Genomic DNA, 26274 nt, shown 5'->3' on the forward strand with positions numbered 1-26274 from the left:
AGATTGTTGACATCTTTGCCATATCATTATGCTGACTTCACTGCTTTAACTGTTTGTAGGTTTGCTAGTACCTGTGTACCACCATCCTTTTCCTTGTTGCTGGCAGAAAGTATCACAGCCAACGATGCTTTCAGGGTAGGGGGCAAATTAAGAGGTTTGTGCCCATGGAGTAAGACTTCAGAACATGTTTTGTGTTGTTTTTTTAGCAGAATCATCTCGGCATACTTACTGATCCCAAGGTTTAGAAACTGGGGCTGGAAGAGGAAGCTGAAGAGCGCCTATGTGAGCAATATTTGATCACTAGCATTCTTCACACAAACACACATGCATGATTTTGGGAGTGTCTTCCACAATAATGAACTAGGCTCTTTCTTTGGCAATGGTTCCAACTGGCATGAATGCCTAATGACAGAGATGGTGAAGAGCCTTTTTTTCCCCCTTTTCCTTTGGTTGATATCATGACACATAAATCTAATTTGACTTCATCTCCCTTTGCATCAAAAAGCCATTTCTACAAGGCAAAAGATACATGAAACATTAGTGTTCCTTGACATAATTCTAAGTGCTTCCTTTTGTAGGCTTTGATGAATTGCCTCCAAACCAGCACTGCTGTGTACTAGTTACACCAGCCATAGTAGGCTTGAGGGCAAGGGTAAAAAACAATAATTCCTTTATACTTTGGTTTCCTGTAATGTCATCTTTGGAAGTGCTCATCTTCAAAAGCAAACATACTGGAACAGCAAGACATAGGGAATATTTGTATCTCTGTAGCTGGTCAAGGTAAACTGTATGAGGAGTGTTGACCTCAGCTAGCTACGTCATCCAGTATTTGTTGGGTCGTTACAAGAGATAGCTGGCTACCTAGAATCCACCAGTATCCGTAACATGTTCCCTTTTCACTAAGTTATTTGTTTTGTCAATAACTGCAGAGAGAACTTGGAGAGCGTTCCCTTTCTGCTCCAGTAAGAATTAACGATGCTTGTTATAGGGATCACTGTAGGATATACAGCATTTGCTTTAAGCCTTTGGGGTTTTAATCCCAGCCGGGTAGTAGGCTGAGGAGGGATGTGGGCTGCTGCTGCTGGGGAGATGGGAAGAGACAAATAAGAAACAGCTTCTTTGATAGTTACTTATTTCCCTCAACCCAAGCATAAGAAGAGAGGGTTTCCTTTGGCTCACAAGGAAAAGATTCTTCTTGATTTAAGGAGCTTTTTGACCGGAGTATTGCTCTTCCATCAGCTAATTGTTCTAAGAGCTGAGACAGAGGAAGTGATAATAGGCCAACAGGAAAATACAAAATAAACTGCAGCATACAGAATCCTGCTTGTTGGCTTCAGCAAATGGGTTAAGAAGCATACGCAAGATAATAGGTATATTTTTATTGTTAATTAGTGAAGTAGGACTGGATTGATAACATGCAGCAGGGCTTATCTGCATTATAGAATGGACTGTATTTCCCCTTCCAGTAGGTGTGATGGATCCTCCCTTAGAAACCATGATTTATATGAAGAAATAATACCAACATGATGTTCAGTGCATATTTTATGTCAAAATCTGCTGGTACACTTCTGTGTTAGGGAACAAAAGAAGCCAGCATGTGACATTATCACTTACTACGCAAGTCACTGTCACACTCTGACTTGATACTAATGTGAATTATTTTGGTTTTGGCTACATGCCTGATTTGTACCGTTTTATGTAATAAAGGCCCATCTTTTCAGATAACACAGGCTGTGTTATACAGCCAGGCAGTAAAGAGCTAAGGGACCTAAAAAATAATAGCCTTCGGATACCTTCTTCACATGGTAAATCTGAACAGGAGGGACCCACATACTAGGGAGTGTGCGCATCTGTTCTCCTCCCACAGATTGACAAGGCACGATGAAATTCTTCCCTTAACCCAGAGCCAAGCTAGAAGGTTAAATGCAGCCTGGGGGTGCATGAGTATGTCAGGCAGAACATGACGTGGATGAAGAGAGATGGACTGAATGAGTAAGAGGTGGCTGTAGGAGCTGCACATGGGTCCGGTTTGTGTCATCTGAGTGGTCCACACCGGAAGTGGAAAGTGCAGCTATTTACTTGGTAACACAACCTGTGACTTCTGCAGCAAAGCGTTTCCCCACTACCTAAATTACTTAACTCTTCCTCCCAGCTCGTTTTCCGTGCCCTGCGGCACTGAGGTCATTACAACATTTGCATGCTCTTGCTTGGAACCGCTGTTGGTGAATACCCCTGAGTCAGCAGCCTGGCAGGTCACGCTAACCCTGCTCCTCACTTAGAGATCTGATCAGCAAGAAAAGGCTTTGCATGCACAGAGAAGCCTTCAATCTCCTGTGTTCTTGGACAGAAAAGAGTAATATGGAGTGCTCATGTTGGCCCCATGTGGGAACAGCTGATCCGCCTCATCGCGGCGGTCTTGCAGTGCTCTTCTGTGCATGTTCTTTCCAAAATCTTGCTCAGTGCCTCACAGCCAAGATGACTTCCATAGCACAGGACTGGAGGGAAGGGAATTAAAGAGGGGTGAATTGCACACAGTCTTGGAAGAATGTAAGAAGTGTTCCAAAACCAAGGGCTTAGAAGAGAGGGAGGTATTTGCAAAAAGAGTTACAGGGATTTTTTCTGAAGAGTTCCCTGGAAATAATATTAGGTCATGTTTTAGGCTTTTTCAGATTTACATTTTAATCATAACAACATCTTTTATTACTATTTAAACTTTAAGACATGTGCAAGCACATAGCATGCACGCTGTGCAATATGTTTCTTCACCATATTTGCAGGCTGGGAGGTAGTTTTGAACTCTGCCTCTGCAGTGTTTGGCAATGACTGTGGCAGCACTTGCATGATGGGAAGAATCATTGCCAAGTTGGGTAATTTCTGACAAGTATAAACACAGCTCTGCCTTCTGTAAACTAGATTTCAAACCATATTGCTGTTCTAGGGAAGAGACAGTCCTGACATTAAGGGCTACGCAGGCTCTCTGATCAGCCATTAAATCTTCTCTCTGCCAGTTTGCATTGAGGGAGCCTGTAAAGAACAAGCAGCAAGGGGACAGTTGGATGGAATGGGCACCCCCGGAGTTTAGTGCTGGGTCTTGCTGTCTCTTTGTTACAAATATAACCTGGATCTGTTGTTCTTAGGAGTTGTCATCACGTTAGCCAATGTGGAGTATGCTGAGATCAGTCCAGGTTTGTCTGCTCAGTTTTCCATGGACGGATGGTTACATCCCAAAGTGGCATTGCAGATGTTCTGACTGGCATATCTGCAGGTGAATACAAGTGAAGCGAGAACTTTACAGTGCACGATGAGCTTTCCTTTGTTTTTGAAAAAGACATGTCCAGGCTAGGGTTTGTGCGTGCTGGTGGGGCAGTGTGTGAAGGAAGGTTTTTCTTGTGATAAGTAAGCTGCACTTCAGTGTTAAAGTTCCCTTTAATGGCGAATTCATGTCAGAATTACACCAGGGATAAAATCCTCATCTGTAAAGCAGGGCATATTAAGTGGACCAAATTCAGCCCTGAAGTAAATGAATTCCCGTCACACTTAATGGAAGCAAACCTGGATTTGGCCCATTATTTTTTTTACAGGCTTCATAGGCAGGGCTGTTTCCATGGAGCAGCACTTCTCCACCAGCTGCAGTTGTTGAAAAGTTGCAGTGTATCTTCTAGATCAAGGCAATTGCATGATGGAGTTAAACAGGCTGACAGGCTGGACTCCCAGAAGCTCGAGTCCTGGCCGAGCTCTGCCACTGATTTTTGGTTGGCCAGCTCTTCCTGTGCCATAGGTTTTGAGAAATACCAAGTCTCTAATTATATGTTTGGACAATCTAATGATGCAGTAGCAAGCATTGTATCAATTTTTATTGTCGCTGTAGTTGCGTGGGGGTACATTAGAGCAAAAGCCTTTCCTGCCTAGATAGAGTGCTCTCTTCAAGTAGCTATTTTTGCAAAAACTGACATTGTATTCATTTTTGCAACGCACATCTGAGCTGCTGCAAAGTGCAGGCACTCTGCATTCAGGAAGTAATGGCATTCAGGAGAAAACCCTTGCCAGGAAGGTCTGAGAAAGAGGAGCAAAGGGGTGAGAGTAGTTCCCATTCACAAGAGTAGTTCCCATTCCCTTTTCTGCTAATCTAGGTTGGTATGTCAGACTGGGAGCAGTTCTGACTGATTACTTTCCTCGTCTGAGTCAGGCTGCTTTCTCTGGGGTCTGGTCTTTTCTCTATTTAAATTATTCAAATGATTTTGCAAGAGTCAAGACCAGGTCTGTGTGGAGCTGACTGTGGGCCATCTAGCCCGACAAGCTTCCTCCGGCTGGGAGTGCTACCACAGCTCATTGAAAGGAAATTGCAAGGACTAAGCCACCGATGATTTGCAGTAAAATTTCCTTTTTCGTTGAGTCTCATCTGTAATGAACATTAGCTAAAGTTCTGAAGCTTTTTTGTATTCCCTCCCCTTTACCAATCCAAAAAGCCCTCTAAATTTTTTACTAAGATTGTTATATTATTATGTAAAACTCAAATTGTATTTTACTTACTTTTTTCCTTACTTTTCATAGTTTCCTGTTGAAGTTTAATGCCCAGGCTAACAGTGAAGCTGGCAAAATGATTCTTCTGTCTGGTGTCCATTTTGCCTACCATTTAGCCTTTTCTCTGAATAGTATAAACATTTTTCAAGTTAAAAAAAATACTAGTTCTTTATAAAATTTGCAAGAGTACATTTGTGTACACTCATCCATCTGCATGATGTGAATACTGAAAGACTCTGATCTAATTTTATTTCCAGGCTCACTTTGTCATTTTCCTTTAAACCTGTTTTTTGATGTAGAGTGGAGGTAATGATGGATGTCTGATTGATGTTGCAGCATTATGCCTGTTCCCAAGGGCCCCTTGGCTTACTTGTTTGTGCAGTGTATAAGCCACACAATTGTTTTGTTTCTTGAGGAAGCATAAGTGGAAGATCAGAATGGGGTCCACACGAGACAGTATTACCCTCCAGATAAAGCATTACCCTCCAGATAAAGCCGTGTCTCCATGTGTTTGTGCTCCCTAACACTCTGGCACCCGTGATTATAAAAAAACAAATAGGCAGAACTGGGTGTGGGCAGAAAATAGACACGTCTCAAAAGAAATTAGTCTCAGTCTGAACGTGTTATCAACGCACTTAGCAACTGCATAGCCCTCTTTTTGCTATCATGCCGTTAGGCAATACTGGCAGGACTGGGTTCCCTTGTACTTCCTCTTAAAAATTAATGCCAGGTTGCTGTGAACAGAAAAAGGCAAAAGGGTGAACGATTCTGCCCAAGGACAGGGCAGATCTCTTTAAATAATACCTCATTTTCACCTTTGGCTGGTTTGTTTCATAAGGAGCTGCCTACTCTGATTTTTCTTTCATTTTCTCCTGTGAATGATAGGTGGGATCCACTGAAAATGAGACATAGATGTTGTGACAATGCTGCTAGGAGCTGAGTTGGAAGATGTTACTTGGCTTCCGAAGCTGCTCCGTCACATCTTCTCTGGCTGTGGCTTTACCCCGTGCTCCAGACCTTTGGGCTGCTGACGGGCTCAGGGCTGGGGAAGCACATTTCCATGAGGACTGCAAGTGCTTCAGCAGTCATTAGGGAGAGGCAGGAAAGGACCGTGGTGATTGGCTTGTGACAGATCTGAACATGAGAATGTAATTTGACAGAGCAGAAGAGCTCTTGAGCTTTTAATTTCATAGGTAGTAGCTAAGACTGACAGTGGAATTTGGACAAGAAATGCCATGTAATAAGTCAATTGCTTGAAACACCTGACCAGATCTGTTGTAAGATAATTAAATACTCTGCTAATTCACTTCATTTCTCACTGGTTCATCTGGCTTGAGCTAAGGGAAGTTGTGCACTTGAGAGCATCTGGGTAAAGGAATAAGATTTCAGTAAGGCTGAGAGGATGTGCACATAAAATGGGTTATTTTTCCCTCACATGTGTCGCTACTTCAAAAGGCTGATTATTTAAGGCGGAAAATGATACCATATGTGCCTGACAAACTGCAGGGTATTTCTGCTGTGGCAGTGAGCCGTGGTAGCATGGTTGCCATCACGGATGGGGATTTATATTCCCTGTCCTCTCAGTCTGCTTTTCAGACTCTCAGTGAGGGCTCCATGTCCAGGTGTCTATCTACAGTCAGAAATTGCAAAGCAAGAGAGAATCCAACCCAATTGTCCTGTGTTGGCTCAGCAAACCAAACGGGTGTCTCTGGGAGAGGTGTTGCAGCTGTACTTCAGTGATTAGGAAGGTCAGCCTCCACTTCCACGAATGCCTCTGTTTCCAGCAACGTGGAACTCAATTGTAAAAATCAGTTCATTCTGCACAGAGCTTTGGCACAGGAGTTCTCAGAACGTGAACCTGTTTGCTTTAACAAAATGTGCTGAAGGTGCAGGAGTGGGAGTTGTTAAGATAACAGCCGAAGCAGTAAAACCACATATGACTGCAGTTATGTATTGACCTGACTCATGCCAATTTTTTGTGCTCTCAATCTGCAGAAAGTGGGCAGCAGGGTTTCATATATGTAGCTGGGGGAAGAGTTTAGCCTAGCTAAGAAAGTAAGAAATTACTTAATAATGTGTCAGAAATGCTGCATCCTTCTTTTCAGTATTTTTCTGGGATTTCAAAGTTCCTCTTTAAAGATAGATGCTGCTTTTCCTTCCTTTTGTTTTCACTTTTCTACTTCCTTTGATTATGTTTTGTTTCTACCCTGCTCTAGCTTGCTTTCCATGTTTCCTGTAAAACCAAGAGGGATGTGATTGTTTTTAACAACTTACACCTGAGCAGATTATTCCACTGCCAACATTTCGTGGTTGCTGTACAGTGGAAATCCACCCACGGACTCACGTTGATGAGGTGGTGGAAACGACGTTTGCTAGTGAATTCCAGCCCCACGGCTGACACAGAAGGGACAGCACGTGCTTTAGGAATACTTCAAAGCAGTAGTTTGAACGTTGAAGCCAGTGGCTTCAGAAAGGGAGAATGACAGAGAGGAGCTAGTTGAGCTTCTGTTTTTCTCTGAGCACGTTTGATGGTTTGCAGTGGTTGGGAGTGCCCTGTGCTTTGCTTCGGGTGGGATGGGGGGGGCCATGGCACAGGCGTTTCTCCTGGGCATCGAGTGCAAAGGGGCTGCAGCAGCGTGATGCCAGCGATGGGGTTGCCTCAGTGTGTTCTGCATGTCACACGGGCGGGATGGCTGAGGTGGCCCCTGTCTCCCTCTGACACCGTGGGGCAGATCCAGCTCCCCGCGGGTTTCCCTGCCTGCTGTGTCTGGTGCGAGGTGACAAGAAGGGGAAAGGTGCCAGGCCAGACTGCAAATACGGGGGGACGGAAGCCCAGCGGCATCAGAACATAGGGAAAAAGCTGATGCCTCCTATCCAAAGCATGGTCTGCCTTTCGTGAACTCGTCTTTCAACACTACCGTGAGCAGAATTTTTCTTTGAGGCCAACTTGAAGCCTGCTGTAAACAAGTTGCCAAACTTCAGTTACGTTCCATCTCCTTTCCCCTAGATTGTGATGGTTTTCTATGGCATGCAGAAGCAATACAAAAATAACGCCTGTGTTTTCCTACATCATTAAGGAACGTTCTTTAAGCCTTTGGTAAGCTGGGACTTGAGGTCTGTCACTGTTTGTCTGTGTGTGGTAGAAACCAGGCCCACACTTAGGATGATTTTGGTGTTAACTCTTGTAGTATCTGAAGGGTTTTTCTCCCGATTAAGGGGTTGTGCGTCCTGTTTGGAAAAAGAAAAAAGGTCAAGAGGTTGTCCAGTCTTCTTGGGCAGAATTTCTGTGAACAGAAAATGAATTAGTCCATTTGGATTTTACCAAAGACTTCTACATCGTGTGGTTTTAAAATATATTTCAAATGTTTATTTAAAATCCAAGTCAAATGATTTTTAACAAACGGTCTCAAGACAGAAGAAACTGACTTTTTGGAGTAACTGTATTGTTTATTCTTTGTATTGCAGTAGCACCTAGAGAACCCTATTGTGCTAGATGCGGAACAAACAACAGACATGGTCCCTGCCCATATAAGCTTACAGCCTTCAGCTTAGCCTCTCATTGTCCTGCTGGGGATTAACCAGGCTTTCCTTCTCGGAACATGCTTCTCCCATTTTAGCTGGGCTCTCCTGGGGCAACAAGGTCAAACCTGCAAGCTTGATTTTCTCATTACCCCCAACAGAGAAAAGATCAAGTAGGAGGCAAGTTTCAGAGAGCTGAACAGCTCGTCCTTTCCACTGTACATTTCTCTGAGATTTTACACGCTGTAGATACCAAGCCTGTGGCCAAGCCATGTGGGCTTCCTGAGATCACTGCTGCTCCTTGAAGAGCTGTGGTTTCCTTGTTCCCAGTGTCCTCAGGCGGATAGAGGTGTTTGGATCAAAGGAAGCCTTTTCAGTGGTATGTGGTTTATGTTATTTAAAAAAAAAACAAGGTTTTTTTTGTTTTGTCTTCTAAGTTTTCATTCTCGTTCAGTACCTTCCCTCAGTTGCTGCCATGTGAGGCAAGGGGGAAGGATATAATAAAAAGCAAACCTGACATCACACGTGCATGCTGTCAATCATCAAAGTATCAAAAACAAAGCTTGCAAGAGCACTAACGTGTATAAATGTGGAGAGAAAAATAAAAAAGAAGAAAGGACACTGACTAAGCACATCAGGCCATCTTGTCCCTTTGGGCAGCTTTAAGAGGGCGGAAGAAACTCCACCAATTTTTTGAGCTTGTCTCCTGCATCACCATCCCATCCTTTTCCATCTCCTCTCTCAACCCTCAGGTAGAGCTGGGATTTGTCTCTTCCAGTTTACAGAGCCTTAGAGAGACAGTCCCAAGGAGGGATGAACAAGGAATCCTTAACATTGGTTCATGCTTGATCAAGTTATAGGGTCTTAGGGGCAAAAGAAGGCAAAAGATAATTTCTCTAGACCTCTCTGTTCCCTTGTCTACTCTCTCGGTGGCATGGACTGGCTGCCACGGACTGAGAAGGTGATGGGATCATGCGAACAAAGAGCAAAGGGCAGCTTCTCTGTGCTTGGCTTGGGAAGGATCCCGGCTGCTGTTTGTCCCTTCTACCTGCAGAAGAGCAAGGGAGAGCCATTGTGCTTCATTTGCAGGGGTGGGAAAGGGATGGGGTGCAAGAGGTAAACCCAGAGCAAAAAGTCAAAGATAACAAACATGCAAGTCAGAGAAAGGGACAGCAGAGGTCTGGGCTTTGGCAAACAGAGAAGTTGAATTGTGGTTTCCAGTGTGCTAGAGCCTGGCTCTGATTGAAGCCACGTGGCTTGTGAATAATTCTGGCAGATGCAGAGCAACTGGCCATTTGGCATTGATTTGGCATTGTGTCAGCAGAGGGGAGGGACAGCTCTCGTACTGAGGTGCTTCCAACTGGTTACCCCCCAGACGTAAATAAATAAATAAATATCCTGAAGCTGTGTCTGTCCTTGCAGCTCAGCAGAGCTGTCTCCGAACCTCTGGTCAAGGAGACCCCTGACATTGCCCCACATCTCACAAGACAAGGGCAATGTCAGGGAAAAGCACTTTCAAAATGCAAGCCATATGTAGAGTGCTCTGAAACGGAATGCCTCTGCCTGCAAATAAGAAAGCTGGGTTTCTGATTACTTATTTCTAAATGTTTTGTCACAAACTTGCTTTGGAGAAGGTGAAAAAAAATGGGATGAGTGCTCCCTGGCCCAAGCTCAGTATCCAGAATCTCTGCTTAGAGCTCTCAAGAAAGAAGGGCTTCCTCACAGAAGTCTCCTGTCTGCAACCTGTGGCACAGCATGCATCTTTGGGAGATGTGCAAGCTGCTTTTGAGGTTATGATTCCCAGCCCCCTGTAGCTAAGGAAGAAAAAAAAATACTCTTTCTTTACCTCTGTAGAGGTGGGTCTAGATACAGTCATCTGAGTCCCACGTACTCCAGAAGTCTGGCGGAGCTTGGATGTGGATTCCTGTGACCTGCTACAGGGACAGGCTCAAACAGGTACTATTTGGATGTGAATCCACATCCAAATTCCCACAGACTTTTGGCTGCTGCTTGGCTGGGAGACTTTTTTCTATTTCTAATTCCACAAAAGAAAAAGAAACAAACAAATAAAAAACTAAAAGGTGCTTTAAAATACCATGAGGAGAGAAACTGCCATGGAAATAAATAGCGAAAATAACAATGTTAACATTTCCGGTGTCACAGCAACTCTGAAATTCAAGTAGTGTGCACATGCCTACAGCACTTTCTCACAGCCACTGTCGGCGCGGCCTGAGGTTCAGAGCTCAGATCGTGTCCCGTTGTTCACTGAAACAACCAACTCCTCCCTGGTGCTGGAATGGATTTGGAGAGATGGGGAGAGGAAAGGTGGATGCAGTCTCTGCTGATAATCAGGTCTTTACTGTGCCCAGCTGAGCCACGCTTTAGCGGGACAAAGACATGAAGTTCCCTCATTTCTGTCCCTGTCTGTCGTGCCTGAGATACAACGGCCGTGCCTCAGAGCTGGAAAGGGTATTGCTTCAAATAGTCCCCCATCCGCCTGGGCAGAGGGAGCTGGTCCACGTCGGCTGTGGACTTGTTAATCCGCAGCCGGCACAGGTGCTGTAGGCTGGGGATGTTGTCTTTGCGGCTGAGTGGCCGGATGAGTTTCAAGTGTACTGCAGCTGCTGCCATCTCTTTTTGCATGGGAGGTAGAGGAGACGGAGGCGGGTAAGGAGCCTCATTCTTGCTTTCCATTGTGCAGGACATGACATAATGCTGGATGAGACTGACCACGTCTGGGAAGGCCAGGATGCGAGGTTTGGACAAGTAGTTTGAGTCCAGCCGGAACTTGCTGTCAGTGTATTCGATGCGCACGTTGGTGGGACCTCGATTGGTCTTGACAGAAAGTGTGAACAGGTAGCTGGGGTGGGTGCTGTCCCGTACCAGGAAGGTGCCCTCAGGCATCTTTTGGAGATGCTGCTTGGCCTCACTGGCAGTGATGGATCCCCAGTACCAACCTGGAAAAGCATCCCCGAAAGAACTCATTAGGGAAAGAAGGTATTACATGACTGGCCATGTATTTAGAGAAACTTCAAAGACTACTGAGCTCAGGGCTTGGGAAGTAACCAAGCCCAAACTTGGTAAGGCCTTGAGAAATTAAGAATATGTCAAGTTCCAAGGGTTTCCTAGCTGTGCTTGACGTTGCTGTGCTGGGGCTTGGGATGGGGTGACTACTTGTGCAGCAGCTGCTGCAGTTTACAGGGAAAATGGGGCCTTTTTCCATTTCGTTCTCCAAAGCGTTGGCTTACACTAGTGATAAATTACTTCATGATACAAGTTTGTAGAGACTGAACATACACTTGCTACATCCACAAGAGTCCGCCATGGCTGTGACAGAACCAGGTTCCTATCTTAAGTGGGATCAGGAGATTTTTCCTGAGCTCAGACTGCGAGTTGGCTCCCTACTCCCTGTAGCCTTCTGACCTGGTGACTTTGTGAGCTGAGTCTTACCAGATTCCCGCAGATAGGAGAAGGTTTTTGCAATGCAGACAAGGTCTTCTTCAGGGTCTCGTGTCTGAGGTGGGTTGCTGTCTGGAACTGGTGCTGCAAAGGCAGGTGTGGACTCCTCCTGGAAGGCTGTGACGGGGAGAGGCTGCATGATCGGCTCCGACAGATCCACCGCAAGCTCCCTGAGCGACAGTCTCCTGATCTTCTCCTCTGCCAGCAAAGGATGAGGTCTGAAATGAAGGGCATACTCTGCTATTTTTCCTTGCCTTGAAATAGGTTGCAGCATCTGTTCAGTGCATGCTACTTTGTACTACAACATGTTATGTTTTATAAACAGATCCTCAGTATGATTATGTTTCAAACAGAGAGAGGCAAGAGGGGAAAAATTACACAGTTGAAGATGAACTCTTAGAAACAGGGACAGACAGTCAGCCTCTTTTGCCTTGGGAAAGGTAATCTATCTCGCAATTTAGGTTGATTTGAAATCTGATTTTTGTTAGATGTTGCTTTTTAATATGTAGTTTCAGAGCCAATAAGGTTCACAGCAGCATGACTGCTTCGCTTACATCATTAAAACATTGGAACATTTATTTTTCTGCCACCGGATTTGTTAGTCATTCACTGTAATATAATTAGAAGCAGAATGTGGAATAGCTTGGGTTTTGCCCTACCTGCTTTCTGCTCAAAGTTGACCTGATTCTAAATGTGTCTGTTAGAACTCAGAGTGAGCTGATCTTATAGTAGAATAATTGGAATTCTTGGTTTTGCCAAGCCTGTGCACTACACAAACCCTAGCGTTCAATGGCACGACCGAGATTTCAGTGCGACTGTAATCCCTGCGGGATTATAGCAGCAGGAGGATCTGTCATGACTGAGCTGCTATGAACATTAATCCCTCTGTGCCCTAAGGACAGCATTAGTGTAGCCGCTCAGCATCTATGTGCAGTTCCATGAAGCCTGGAGCTCTCACATGCTCCTTCTCTGCAGCATGGAGATTCCTAAAGGAAGGCAGAGCTCCAGGGGAGCGTGGATGTTGGGGGCCATGGAAATCTTAATTCCCAGGCAAGCTCCTGAGCAAAAACATTAGTTTCTGTCCTTTCTTCTAGGCTCTTTGCCTTTGTGTGGCCTGTGTTATACCCTTCACATGTGCTCACTTGCTTGAGACATTCCTTCAGACACGCAACATAAAAGATGGCTGAGTGTTCAGAGAAATACAACACAGTCCTCGAGGTGAGGTCGTCCCAGCACCACTGGAGCTGACGGTGATTGCAAAGGAGGCAGCCGCCTTCTCCCACATCACTGCAGAGAGAAGTGGAAGGAGACTCCAAAGTCATACACTTTTCCCTTCCGATTTTCCTCCTCCTCTGTGCTCTTTGTGAGTAGTGGCATTTTAGGTACATACAACGTGTTATAAAATGATCTTCACCTGATCATAGCTGCGTTCCACCTTCTCGAACTGCTGAGTCCCAGGTATGGGATGGGGAGCAGGATGAAGGGGTTGGGGGGAAAAGTAGATTAAAGAGAAGCTGAAAACAACTTCACCATGATTTGAGAGTGAGAGCCATGATGGAGTTTCATGACTCCGTATTTCTAATAAAACCACGTAGGTTTGGAATAAGGTTTTTGTAAAACCACTGGTAAAATTGAATCTATGGAGACACTTCTTGGTCATGGCAGAAGTGGTCATTGGCCATCCTGTTGGTATTTAGAAAGGAACATTCTTCCTTTTTCCATATGTCAAATCACATTTCAGAAGCAAGACACCTACTTGAAATGCATGGCAATTGATCCTCACTTCTTAATTTCTATTAATGGGTAGGAAGCCAAACCTACTAAAAGTGATTTCTGGCCCTTATCTTTCAGCAGACACCCGTGATCACAGGCACTGTTTTCACAATGGCTTTCACAGAATAGTGGGGCTGAATAAGCTCTTAGAGCTGGAAATTGCTGTTGGGAAACCTCAGAGTTCTCTTTTAAGTCCCACCTGAGCTACATTTGTAGGTGTTGAGGGCAGCATTTTTAAAGAGATTTAGATGTCTCCCTCTAAATATGACAGTCTTCATGCACGTCTAGCTACCTGCCTTCTTGGGGAAAGGAGATTCCTGATCCTTCATTTCCCCCTTTTTTGAACAAGGAGGACCATAAATTAGATCCTTCACTGTACTGAAACTAAAATAATTGTTTGCGCTGTGCAAAGAGGGTGTAACACAGGACTGTGGCAGAGCGTTCTGTCCCAGGTGTGTTCTTACACCAGCTGTTCACTGGGCTGAAAATGACTGTGACCAATATTAAGTAAAATCAGTCCTGCACCACGCACTGTCCACTCACTCCCCAGAACTTGAATACTGCAGTCTAAATTCCAAATCTCTCTGAATTTATTTTTTCCTGGAAAATTTTTCTGGCCTACCCTTTGAGAAAGGTTTTTGAACACAAGAAAAATTTTTCTTGTTCCTTGCATGGAACTACTTTTTTTTTTTTCTTTTCTTTTTATATACCTACTTTGGAGAGGAAATTTGGAATTGGCTAAGAGACTGGGAAGCAAGGGAAGGATAGCAAAGCTACCTGGGGAAATGTACTCCTGTTTCATTGCAAAAAGTTCTTAATTTCAAGGGCTGTACCATCTTACAGTTCAGTCCTCCCAAAGACACAATAACTGTGTGAATTGGTCAGTAGGTTTCTTTTACAGAGCCGCTGTGGGTCTCTCTGAAGCAGAGCCCGTGTGCTTGAGGTGAGGTTTCCCACTGGGCACACTCTCTGCCACCTTGGACTTTCTGATACCTGAAGCTGAAGGAGCCCAAACCCCCACACAGTCACTGCGGAGGTTCTTCCACCACAGCCAGAGAAGGACCATGCTTGTATATGTCTTGTTTTCCTTCTATATACCTGCCTGATGCCCCTCTCTCCACCTGCAAAAAGGCCTTGTGCACCTGTTCTCTCAAAGGACCCAGTGGAACAGAGGAGGGGGATTAGAAATTCTCATAGACTGCGAGGAGCTGGTGTCCCAATCAACTTTCTACACATGTTGAAGAAAAAAGAGCTGCTGCTGTGACCAGAGCAGCTCCAAGCGCAGGGACGGGAGAGCAGAAGAATCAGTGGGTAATGGCGAACTGCAACTTTTAATGCAAGTACATTGGCAAGAGGGACAAGAAGAGTTTGCTGGGATAAGGTCTTGTTGAAAAAGGTACGCTGACGTGAAAAAGTCAGCCCTTTAATGGGGCAAAGCAAGTATTTGAAAATAATTAGTCCTTGTAAGAAAAGAGGTAGAGGAGAGACAGGTGGAGGGTCAGGACTGAAAGGAGTGAAGTGTTAGTACAACAGCTGCAATGAGGAAGAAAACAAATATTTAAAATTTGGCATGTCTAGCTGGTAGTCTGCATGGAATCTTGAGAGAAGCAGCAAATGAGCTTCCCGGGGCTTTGGCAATTAGTGTTTCAAAAAGCCTTGGAAAGCCAAGGAAGTTCAAGAGAATCGGACATGTCCGATATCATTTAGTGCTACCTTTGTAGTTACTTTGCTGGTAAGCTAAAATTTTGTAACGCAGTACAAATAGTACAAGAAAAAGTGTGTCAAGCCACTCTCCATCTGCTATGTCCCAAGACTCCCTTGGGAGCTTGGTCTAAATAGGAGGGAAAGTATGGAGTCCAGGGTATATGAAATCCCAGAGAATAGTGAAAACTGAGCAATAAATGGTCATTAAAAAGATATTAAGAGACAAGCATCTACACATCTGACTGCATAACAAGTTCTTAGTGGGTGAAGAGAAGCAGTAGCTCTGGTGTGTTAGCCCTGGAGAAAAACTTCAGATAAGGGTTTCACAAAGTCTAAATTGGAAAATTAATTCCCTTTGCCTTGGCTATAGGAACTGCAGCAGCAGCAGGCTGAAAATGGGAGTGAGAACAAGCCCACTTGAATAGTAGGGAAGTATTGGTAAGCGTGAGCTCTGCTTGTCTGTTAAAGAGACTGTGGGGGGCAATGGCAGAAAAATCCCCATGCTTTAGTCTTTTAAAGCAGCCAAGGCAAATGAGGAAAATCTGCGGAGCACAGGAGGGATGAGAAACACTGACATTACAGCTCGGGCTGAAACAAATGCTGACACTTGCCAAATACGCAGCATGTGTAAAAATGCTGGATGGTTCCTGCAGACCAGGTATTTGCACATGTTGATGATCTGAGCTGATCATACAGACCCTGACAGGCAAAAACACCAGTACCAGAGGAGAGATCTGGACATTACCTGTTGTGCTGAACAAAGGCGTTCAGTGGCTTTCATTCTATAGAATGTCATGTATTGGCAAGTCTGTACATATGGACGTACATTTCATCTTACCCATAAAAGCAACAGGAAGAGGAAGTTATGTGTTTAGCATAAATATTTACTTAGAAATAGACACAAGCATCTGAAGTCTGGGAAGTGCTTCCCTGTAAGCAGTTTGTTTCCACCAGGCTCTTAGGGAACACCTGCGGTCGCAGGCTGTGTCCTGTTGGTGCTGCACAACCCCACTCAACAATGCACTCCAAGTTGTTACTATTTTTTGCTCCCTCAAAGGATTTAAATACCATGTAATTTTTCAGCAATAGGAAGCAAAGAAATCGGGAGTACTTTATGGTCCCGTGATTTTTGGCCATGGAATCCAAAAAGCAGACAGGACACACGCGCACAACTCGGTGCTCGGCCAGCGTAAGTCATTCCGTTCCATTACAATCACACATGGCAGCTCACACAAGCTCAAAAACTGTCCCAGAGAATCTTACTAATTACGATTATTAAGCCACAGCTTTTGAAAGAAGGCTTTAGAGTATCTTACCCCTGAACACAGAGGATCATGTCACTCCTGGACCAAGGGAAAAGCATTAAGTCTTCAAGAAAGCGTGAAATGCTTTCTGCTCTTCTCTTTTTCTCTTCTCGTCTCCTTTTTCTCTGCTTCCCAGAATCGAGCAAGTTCCAGCCTCTAGTTCGGGATTCACGGTACCAGAAGGCTGGAGAGTCCCAGCAAACCCCTTCCGCAGTGGGTTGTGGTTCAGACACAAAGGCAAATCGGACTGTCCAAGAGACTTTGCAGATTGTTTAGCAACTTCAGCCTGGAAAATGCGTGCGCTCCCAGTGCCTTAGAAAAGCATGTATTCTTGTTCTGCTTTTCAGAAAACAGCAGCAACAACAAAAAAAGTTTTAAAAATAACCAGAGAAAAGGGAAATTATATATATTTTAAGAGGAAGTAATCTTCTGCCAGAGCAATCTTTTCGAAAAAAATATTCAGAGCACTGTGAAATAATAATAAATAGATACCAATAAATAATATTTCCCCGAATGTCTGGGGGAGGAGAGCCGGCAGAGCAGCAACCTGCCTGTTCACTGACTCCAGGACTAATGAAGCTCCGAGAAAAAAAAACCCAACCTACTAAGTAATCTTTTGTTTGCCCCTTTTAATCTGTTCCAGGAAGTGAGGGATTCCTGGAATCGTATTGTGTTCACATCACTCTTCCGATAGCAGCCACGCGGAAAAAAAAAAAAAGGTATAAATAGAAGTGTCCATAACGGCCGCGTTGATGTCAGCACCGCCCGCCGGGGGAGGGGAGGGGAGCGGAGCCCTCCGGGGCCGGGCGGGGGGCCGGGCCGGGCCGGGCCGGCTGTGCGGAGCTGCCGCCCGTGCGGAGCGGCCGCCGCGCGTGTTCGCGGAAACGCCTTTGATCCATTTCCAAGAACTTTCCAGGAACGCGGGGCCGCCGCGGCGGGCGCTGCCAATGGGCGCCGCCAATGGGCGCCGCCGCCGCCGCCCGCCCGCCAATGGGCGCCGGTGCGCCCTCCCCCGCCTGCCAATGGGCGCCGGCGGCCCCGCCCGCCGCATGCGCGGGGCAGCGGCGGCCCCGCACGGCCGAGGAAGGGGGGTCCTGCGCCGCCGCTGCTGCGCTCAGTTGGGCTGTCCGCCTCGCCCTCCAGCTCCGCTGTAGCTTTTTGGTTATTTATTCGTACTTCGTTTACCGCATTTCTTTATGTATGTGTAGTTATTATTTGTAATTTTTTAAGTTTAGTTTTAACGCCCTTCTCGAGTGTCAGCCTTCTGTCCGGGCCGCAGGAGTGGCTGGGCGCTGGCAGGCGTGGGGATGAGGCGCCCGGAGACCGGGGGTTACCCCGACAGGCTGCAAGGCAAAGGGGGTGACAGCCTGGGGGGGTGCGACCATCCCCGCAGCTGCCCCTGCCCTCCGGTGACACGCACCGGGAGAACACCGTGTTGTAGCATCTTGTAGTCTGGACGGCGAAAATACGGTTGTCGCACTGCATAGGGTGGCCCCGAGTCTGGGTCATCTGGGAATGAATCCCTTATGAAACTGGATTTCAGCTTGACTAAGTCTCCTGGGAAAGGCTGCACCACCACCATTTTGTCCTGCATTTATACGTCATTGTCAAAATCGGGTGACCCAGGAGGAAATATTTCAGTTACATTGAGGGTTATTGAACCTTTTATTTTTAAACACTTTATAACAAAACTTGGTTATTCTTTTCCTGCCACAAGTTGCTACCTCTTCACATCAGAAATCAGAGAAAGTGAGAGTGGGTTGTCACCTCTACTGAAGTAGACTGAATATTTAAAAATATTAGTAATTGTGATGCTGTTCAGAACCAAAGTGAATGGGGCTGTGTGGGAAGGGAAGGGAAGGGAAGGGAAGGGAAGGGAAGGGAAGGGAAGGGAAGGGAAGGGAAGGGAAGGGAAGGGAAGGGGAAGGTGATGATTAGGGTAAAGTTAGAAGGATGTTCTCATTGCCAGGACGTGAGCCTGAGAGCAGGAATCCTATGTTCAGCTCCTGAATCAGCCTTTAACTCCCCACTGTTTCATTTAGCAACCTCTTAGCCTGCTGCATGCTTCCCTTCCTTGTCTTTTCTGTGTGAGGGACAGTGCAGTCATGAGCGCCACTAATAATACAGAACTATTCAAAGAGAGAGGTGCTGAGTATCCAGAGGGATGGGAATGGCATTGTGCATGTGCCCCTTGACCTGTTTCCTTCTGATCCTAAGTCAGACTTCAGCTAACACTTCATCTGAATACACATAAATTCATGAGAGAGGCAAGGGGCTAGCAGAGGAGAGAGGAATTTTGATCCTCACCCATTCTGTGCGCAGCAAGCACAACAGCCGAAAGACATTTGAAGGTTTATCTTTGCAGCTCTGGCACTGGGTTGCAGGGGGAAGCCTGCACGCATGTGCTACTTCAGATCTCCATTGGGCATTATTTAAAACCTCATGTTCGTGGTGCAGCAGCACGATGGATTTGAGCAAACCTAGAGTAGAGAGTCTCCTGCAGGTTGTAGTTGACCTGCAGGTTCAGAAGGTATTCATCTTCAGCCTTGGAAAGGACACTGACATCGCAGCTGTGGCGTGCTGTGAGGCAGGAGCTCTGCAGCCAAGCGCAGACACGGAGAAGGTAGCTTTACGGGGCTTTTTTACTTAGAATTGGGCTCCATCTAGTGATCTTCTGGAAGAGTCTTTGTGTGCAGGCTCTGCTGTTTGAGTACTCATTTGTGCCTCTGGAGCAGGAAGGCAGTGCTAAGAACTACAGTGGAAACATCATGTGCAGAAGCAGGTCTCAGTTGGCAGCTCTTCGTTTCTGCTCTGCGGACGCAGCACAGGTGTTCACACTGGTGCAGATGTTGTGTTATTCAGTACGTGTCACATTGTGATGCAGTGGTTTTCCACCTGCAGTCGCTAGATCTGTGCTGCTGTTTTCATGAGTCCTATAGGACCCTGAAAAATGACCATTAAATTAAAGTAGCTAATGTATATGAGAATTACTGAAAGCACCTTTCGTCTTCACTGGAAACTTTAGTAGGGGCCCACCTCAGAAAATGTTCAGGCTAGTGGCTGGGCTATTTTATGTACAAAGTTAGTGATCAGTTTTAAGTCAGTAGCGTTCAGTAGCACTTCATTACTCTACCTGAATGTTTTGCCCCTCGTTGTCATTTCTCAGGATCATGGTAATGCTCTAAATAGGAAAGAGAACAGTGTGCCAAATTTGTCAATGCCCCAGACCTCCTGCAGTTGGTTACCTACACACACTCAATATAAATTGGTGGCGTTACAACAAATTAGTTGTTTATACTGATTTAAATGGCTCTCTGGGGTTCAATGTTGAAGAATTAAGACATTGCAGAGGCAGTAACAAGCAATATTGTTGAGCGGTATCGAGTGATAGAGTTTAGTTGTCAAACGTATCAAAGAAAGCTCACGATGAAGTCAGGGAGGTAAGAAAATCCAGAAACCGTGAGCCAGTTCCTTTAGGAAAGTTCATCAACACAACAGCACCATCTACTGATCCATGTGTGCTTGAGAAGACAGGCGGCCAGGGTCCCCTTTCCTCTAAGGGCAGGTTACATTGCTTCAGTTGCACAGTTGGACATTTCTGTAATCTCGTAGAGCTCGTGTAATGTTAAATGCCGTCCGAAATCATCACTTTTGTGAGAGGTCTGTGTGTCTGGGGACTAGACTTACCTTCACTATAAGCTTGTAAATGAAAGACAAAGAAAGTTGCCCCTCTGGCTGCTGTTTGGCCATAGGGCCACCTCTGACCCTCAGTCTGTCTTGTAACATGAGGATTGGCATGTGGCTAAACAAACATTAATAGTAATAAGTATCTATTCCTTTGTTAGATGGGCAGTCTCGTTATTTGAGTAGGGCACGCCAGTTTCTGTAATCAACAACCTACAAGAGGGCGACTTACTGAACTGTTGTGGTTCTGATTTCCCAGCCTGGTGTGGGGCAGTGGAGGAGGCTCCAGAGTGTGGGTGAGCTGGGCCGTGGACGCAGGGACATCCGAGCTGCTCCATGCAGCAGCAGGATGTGCAGGACAGCAACAGGCTTCATTTTGGGCTACAAAAAAAACTACCTTGGTGTTACTGTAAGGAACTCACAGTATTCGTTGTCTGTAGGCTCGCTGGCATGCGGTGACCTAGAAGACGATTGCAGATGACGGCATCTGTTAGAAACTTTTCTGCTTGTATCAAACGCTGTGTTTCTGCAAAAACTGTATTCCAGAGTGGCCTGGAAGGCCACCCCAGGGCTGTCAGATAATGTCGCCATACCCATTAGTTGCAGAATCTCTCTCAATGAAAGAGAGAGATTAATTTGTTGTGCTTCACCGCAGCATAAAATGAAGCACTGTCTTCTGTAGACAGATTGGGAGATTTATGATGCTTTTGGTTTATTATACTTCTATGAAAAATGCTTTTCTTGGTTGTTTGGTTGTTTTTTGTTTTTTTTTTACTTTCTGGTGAAATGGAAATGTCCAATTGGTACCTCTCTGTCTCTCTCTGTAAATAAGCTGTGTCCCAGGGCTCCTTCTGCTCTAAGATCCCCAGACAGCAGGCTTAGTGGAGGAACAGGGATGGAGCCTCCCCAAACCTTCTCAATGACCAAGACAAGGTATCTGTAATAAGGTGCCTGAGTCCAGGATTATAAAAGCAACTGTCCTACCCTCTTCTATATTTCTATTGAATAATAGTTGCTGAGTATATGCTAAAGGGAGGAAGGAATCTTGAGGAGCTACATCAGATGTTAAGACTCACTCTCCAGATTGTGAGATTGGTGCTCTCAAGAATTCCCTTTTCTTCACCAGCAGCTGGTTCATAGCTAGAATTTGTCATTCCTCCTAGAAACCACGTTATAGTCCAAGGTCAGGGCAGAGGGTGTTGAGAGTAAAAGAGAAATTGTTCTGGTTTGGTGATCACAAAACATCAGATAAACATCACTTCCCATGAAAGAGCTTTATAAACCTATTTTCAGCTCATCAAGAGAAAGAAAAGAGCTAGGTTGTTTGCTGATCAGCTTTCCTAGTTGTATGGGTAAAACTACTCCTCCAGAGCAGAACAGGATAGGTGAAAAATCCTGTATGTAGTCTCTGCTTCAGACCACTGTGTACATGACAGACTAAAGATCCTACAAGAAGCTTCTTTTCTTCTCCTTCATGTCACAATATTGTTCTTTAGAGCTGCCCTTTCTTTCTTTTAATATCACAGACGCAGTTTCTGAAGAACTTCCTGAGAGATTTAATAAGGTTGTTGCAACCACCCAGTCAGAAAGAGCTGTGTCCTCACTTCAACCTGACAATACAGAGGATTTTATCCTTGGTGACATCTATATAATGAATCCCAGAGAGTGGATTTTTCATAATAGCAGGAAAAATATAAAGCTGTTAGTCAGAGGAAGCAGTGTTTCAGAAAAACAAGTCACTATCTTTCCAGTTGACTATGCTATTTTCTTTATTGTAGCTGATACTGATTTCCACAAGACATTGTTATCAGAACAAACCTCTGTGCAAATCACTTTTGTATGTAAATAAACTCAGGTAACTGTAGCATTCAGGTAAGTATCACTCCTCCAAAATATGCCATCCCTCAAAGAACCTTTGATGACATCAGCTTTCTTAGCTCTCCAGATTAGAGCAAACTCAGGTATTTCATTTCATTTTTGTTAAGAAATGAGATATTTGAAAGTCTGAAATGTTTTTGATCCCAGATATTACTGCTACTGAATTGCAAAAAGGCAATGAAAATACCCAGTGGGACAGCCAAAATTAACTTTCTGGATTTAAACAGTAGTGCTCTCTGTTCATGGGTACCTCTGATATCCAAGACATGATAAAATCAGGAACAGCATACCCAAACCGTGTGCTGGCTGAAATATGAAGCTTCACAGGGTTAACACACTAGCTTAGAGAAGTGGGACTGCTGACCCAAAACTTATTGCAAGATTAGGTCCTTATTGTTGGGTTATTTTCTCCTATAAGCTACTTTTCTAGTTTGGGGCAAGGCAGGCATAGCTGAGCTACTAAATTCTCTCTTGAAATGAGTTGGTTTGTGTTGCTGCTGTTGGGGATTTTTGGTAAAAACAGGATTAATATTTAATTTACAGTTTTAGGGATTTTTGTGAGGATGAAAGAATTTTTGCCGTAGTTGGCTCTTATCCTCTAATAGTACTGTTTTTTTTTTAAACTTCAAAAAGCAAACATCAATAAATAAACAAAAACATCTATTTTCAATGAAAAACGTCCCCCAACACAATAAGCTGCAATGGGCCTGTCAGCATGTCTTCCATCAGTATCTCCAAAGGATGCTAACGCAGCTCAACCTGCCATGAGCACAAAGAAAAGCTGTAGGATCCGCGGTGTAAGTTTTTGATTGTATGAGATGTAGTTCCCAGGGAGATCTAAACCCGGCATTTGAAAGCAGACATGTGGGAAATAGTCCCAGGGGGCTGACTGCAGCCAAGGTGACCATGTTTGCCTTTAGGATGTCAGAGGTGTTGGCGTTACATGGTTAACCCAGCTGTTAGCTTCCAGATGTGTGCCTGGCCCCAGCATGCTCGTCCCTCCCCCAGAGCTTATCAGAGAAATTATAAAACCTTAAGCAGCTTAAAAGAAGGATATTGCACAAATTAATGTTCGTGGCTCTGTACAAACTGCGTGTGGATCGCAAAGGCTGGGATTTACAAGTGCAGGCACTTCAGAGCGAGTACCCAACACAGTCACCTAGGACACTAGAGCAGGGGTTTCACCTGTGCAGCACCCAAACAACAGTGCTGTGGGGCTGCCCAGCATGGGCGGAATAACACTGAATAAAAAGCATCAGCTAAACAAAATCAGGAGAGATGTCCGGTGGAAGAGACTGACAAGTACAAGAGCACAGGATACTTTTGGCTGTTACTTACAGAATCAGATTGCCACCTTGTTACTTCTAAAAATCTTTGTTGCAGAGACTTTTGGATATTGAGGAATAGTGTCTTTGTCACTGGTTTTAAAGATTTTCTGCACATGATATTTGTGTTTTGCCCGGGGTAGAGATACGCTTTATGCTTGGACAGCCTATCTAAGACAAAGAATGAAGACAAAGAGCAAGGGAATATATTTATTGGCTTTTTGGTCCTCAGCCCTGGTCATCCTTGTGTGCAGTGAAGCTATTTCATACTCGGGCTGGTGCTGGAAAGGCTTTTTTGAGTTTATGGTGGGTGAAATGAGCCAGAGGGTTGGTGTAAGGCCTTATTAATTATGATTCACTCTGGATTTTTAAAGTCTTTGCCCTGTTCAAACTTATTAAGGTTGCTGGTAAAACGGTAAACTTTGCTACAAGCATATATAGATAATATCAAGTAGTGAACCCAAACAAGCATAGCTTTCAGAAAGATCTCATTTCAATCAATGGCTTGAAAAATGTGTTTTGTATTGTACGTGTTGAACTGTTCTCAGTGGGAGACTGTTCGTAAATGAGATGCGTAGAACCAACTAACTTCAAACAGAAGAATCTGCCTTATTCCCTCGTCTATCCTTTCTTTCCACGCAGAACTTATTTAGTAGAAGCTCATTCTTGTAATAGTTAGAAAGAGTCATAATTTCTTAATGAAATTCCTCGCTTCTGACACACTCTGTGAAAAATAGCAGTAGACATCTGTTTGGAATTTTTGCAACATTTAATATTTCCCAGAATAGTGCCATAAATTGCCTTCTGCTAGCTTTAATGTGCTAGCCGCTGTGGCAACTGCTTGCTTTGGTCAGGCATGGACTGTTGTGTTAGAGTTACATTAAAAGATCAGAAGCGGCGCTGGGGATGGAAGCTACAGATCCATGGGAAGGAGTATATTTCTCAAATTATAAATTACAGAAGAGAACTGAGAGCATCAGAAGTTTTCTTAGGGGCCTGGCCCCCAGTGACTGTGAGCTGGGAAGAGGAGTATAGTTACCTGTTGTAAGGAGAAGGAAATTACCATCCAGGACAAATAAAAGAGCAAATACAGGCAGAAGCTGTGGGAAGGAAAGTAAGAGCAAGCTGCTGACTACAGAACAGTGTCACTGAGGGGCTGCTACCTGGGAGCTCAGTTACGTGTACGTTTCCCTGAGATTGCCGCAGCAGGAGGTGGTGCAGAGCCTAAGAAGGCTGGAAGCCAAACCTGAGAAGGAAAGGCTGGAAATAGCTGTGTTCCTCTGGGATTCCATTAGCCCAGAATAGGCAAACTGAATCAGGGGACCAGGCCCTTCAGCAACTGAACTGCTGGAAGCCCGGAAGGGAAACCTGAGGCAGAATAGCTGTAGTGTCACAATATCCTGCAGATCTGCATCCTGCTAAGCTGAACTACTTTTTATCCCTTGGAGAAAGGACTCATTAGCCCTTTTAATTATTTTCCTAACCACTAGAACTCCAGATGCCATTATGTTATGTAAAATGACAAATGTATTTTTAACTTGAAAGCACGTGAACTTTAAGCTCTTTCCAGTGATACAAACACAGCTCCATTTCAAGGCATGACTCATCCTCATATGTAGGGAAAACTCAGCATTTCACATCCCTGTAACTACACTCTGTGCACCAGCGATGAGCGACAGTTGCTGTGGGAACCATCCCTTTTAATACCCTGACTGTGCATACAGAAATGCAACGAAATACCGACTGTCTATGTGGCAGAAAAGGTCGCCTTTAACATCAGCACCGACTATTTTGATAGCTGTAGCGCCTGTAGTAGCCTGTCCGGTATCGAGTCCCAAATGCCTTGCTCCACAGCAATAGCCTGATTGTTTCAAACAGAGCGAACGTGTCGCTCCGTCAGCCCGAATCGGCGGCCGTTCCTCCCCCGCCACCGCGCGGGCGCGCCGCGGCACAGCCCGCTCCCCACCGCCCCCTCCAGCGGGGCCGTTTACCCCGATACATTAATAACGTGGCTGGTGCCTTAAAAACACCGCCCTACGCAGGGGATGTTCCCCACCACCCGCGCGTCCTTGCTCGGGGCACCGCCTGCTCTGCCCCACGTAGCCGCAGGGGGGGATGAGGCAGCTACGGCCGGGGCTTCCCGCTCCCCGTTCAGCCCATGGGGGGTCGAGCCGGGCTGGGCCGGAGCCCGCCGCGGGCGGCTTCCCCTCGGCGCGGCAGGGGGAGGCGGCGCGCACCTGCCCAGGGCGGCGGGGCGGGCTCAGGCAGACGCCGCCTTCCGGGACTCCGCACCGGGAAGCCTCGGCTGGGGCCGCGCCGCCAAGGCAGGTAACCGTCCTCCGCCGGGGGAGCCCCCCTGCTACCACCCGGCCGTCCCCCCGCTGCCGCCACCCTCTGCCGTCACCCCCTGCGGCCCGCCTCGCCTCGCCGCACCTCACCGCGGGGTTTTCCCGCCTCGGGGCTTCCCCGCCCGCTGCCTCCGCCTCGCGGCGGGGGGCCGCCCCGCTCCCCTCGCCGAGGGGGGTGCGCCCTCGCCTGGGGCGGCTGCCGGCGGGGCCGGGCTCGGGCCTGGCGGCGTCCCCCGGCCTGAGGAGCGGCCCTCGGCCTCCCCGCGGCGCTTCGCCCGCTCGTGGCTCAGCGTGTTATCGGGTTCGGAGGCCCCGGCACCTCCCCGGGGCAGTTTGGTAAGCGCTGGCCCAGCGTCAGGTCCGATGCCGCCCAGGCAATGCCCCTCTGCGGTCTAATCCAAGTGTTCGTGGTTCTCTTGTGTAATCTGGAGTGTCAGGATGAGGCGGGGAAACGTGGAGACTTCTACATAAAACGTTGAGGCAACAAGTTGTTGATGGCGGTTTATAAGGTTCTTGAAGCAGAGTCTATCTCTGTTCTGCTGGACAGAACTTAGATAAGTAAGACTTTAGTCCAAGACTCAACACAGGCACTTGTTGCAATAAAAGCAATAATTTAGAACTGCGGACTGATAGCTATGTACGTTGAAACTGTGGTGACTGGTGTGTAACACTAAACAAAATGTGCTTTCCTGAGCACCTCATCCCCTTTTGGCCTCTCCAGGGCCTGGTCATCTTGTTAAGAAACGGAGAAAAGTGTTT

General features: G+C 45.9%; 2 protein-coding genes across 6 annotated transcripts in view; one reads left to right on the forward strand and one right to left on the reverse strand.

Annotated features, from left to right (window-relative positions):
• Nucleotides 1-26274, forward strand: part of MAPKAPK3 (MAPK activated protein kinase 3) — a 108011-nt gene that overhangs the window by 33084 nt on the left and 48653 nt on the right. Inside the window, exon 1 of one of the 5 annotated variants that reach the window (XM_065075245.1) lies at nt 25355-25495. The exons of 1 other annotated variant lie outside the window; for it this stretch is intronic. The gene's annotated coding sequence lies outside the window, so the exon portion shown is untranslated. Of the gene's footprint in view, nt 1-25354; nt 25496-25694; nt 25852-26274 lie in introns of those variants that run through there. 3 more of the 5 variants (XM_065075244.1, XM_065075246.1, XM_005512375.3) reach the window with 3 other exon arrangements.
• CISH (cytokine inducible SH2 containing protein) lies at nt 7863-17165 on the reverse strand. The gene is made up of 3 exons (XM_005512374.4): nt 16293-17165; nt 11491-11717; nt 7863-10997 (listed from the first exon to the last, which is right to left on the reverse strand). The coding sequence occupies exons 1-3, from the start codon at nt 16337-16339 to the stop codon at nt 10495-10497; spliced, it is 777 nt and encodes a 258-aa protein (XP_005512431.2). The 5' UTR covers nt 16340-17165; the 3' UTR covers nt 7863-10494.

The sequence above is a fragment of the Columba livia genome, chromosome 10 (genome assembly GCF_036013475.1).
Source record: "Columba livia isolate bColLiv1 breed racing homer chromosome 10, bColLiv1.pat.W.v2, whole genome shotgun sequence".
Taxonomy (NCBI): Eukaryota; Metazoa; Chordata; class Aves; order Columbiformes; family Columbidae; genus Columba; species Columba livia.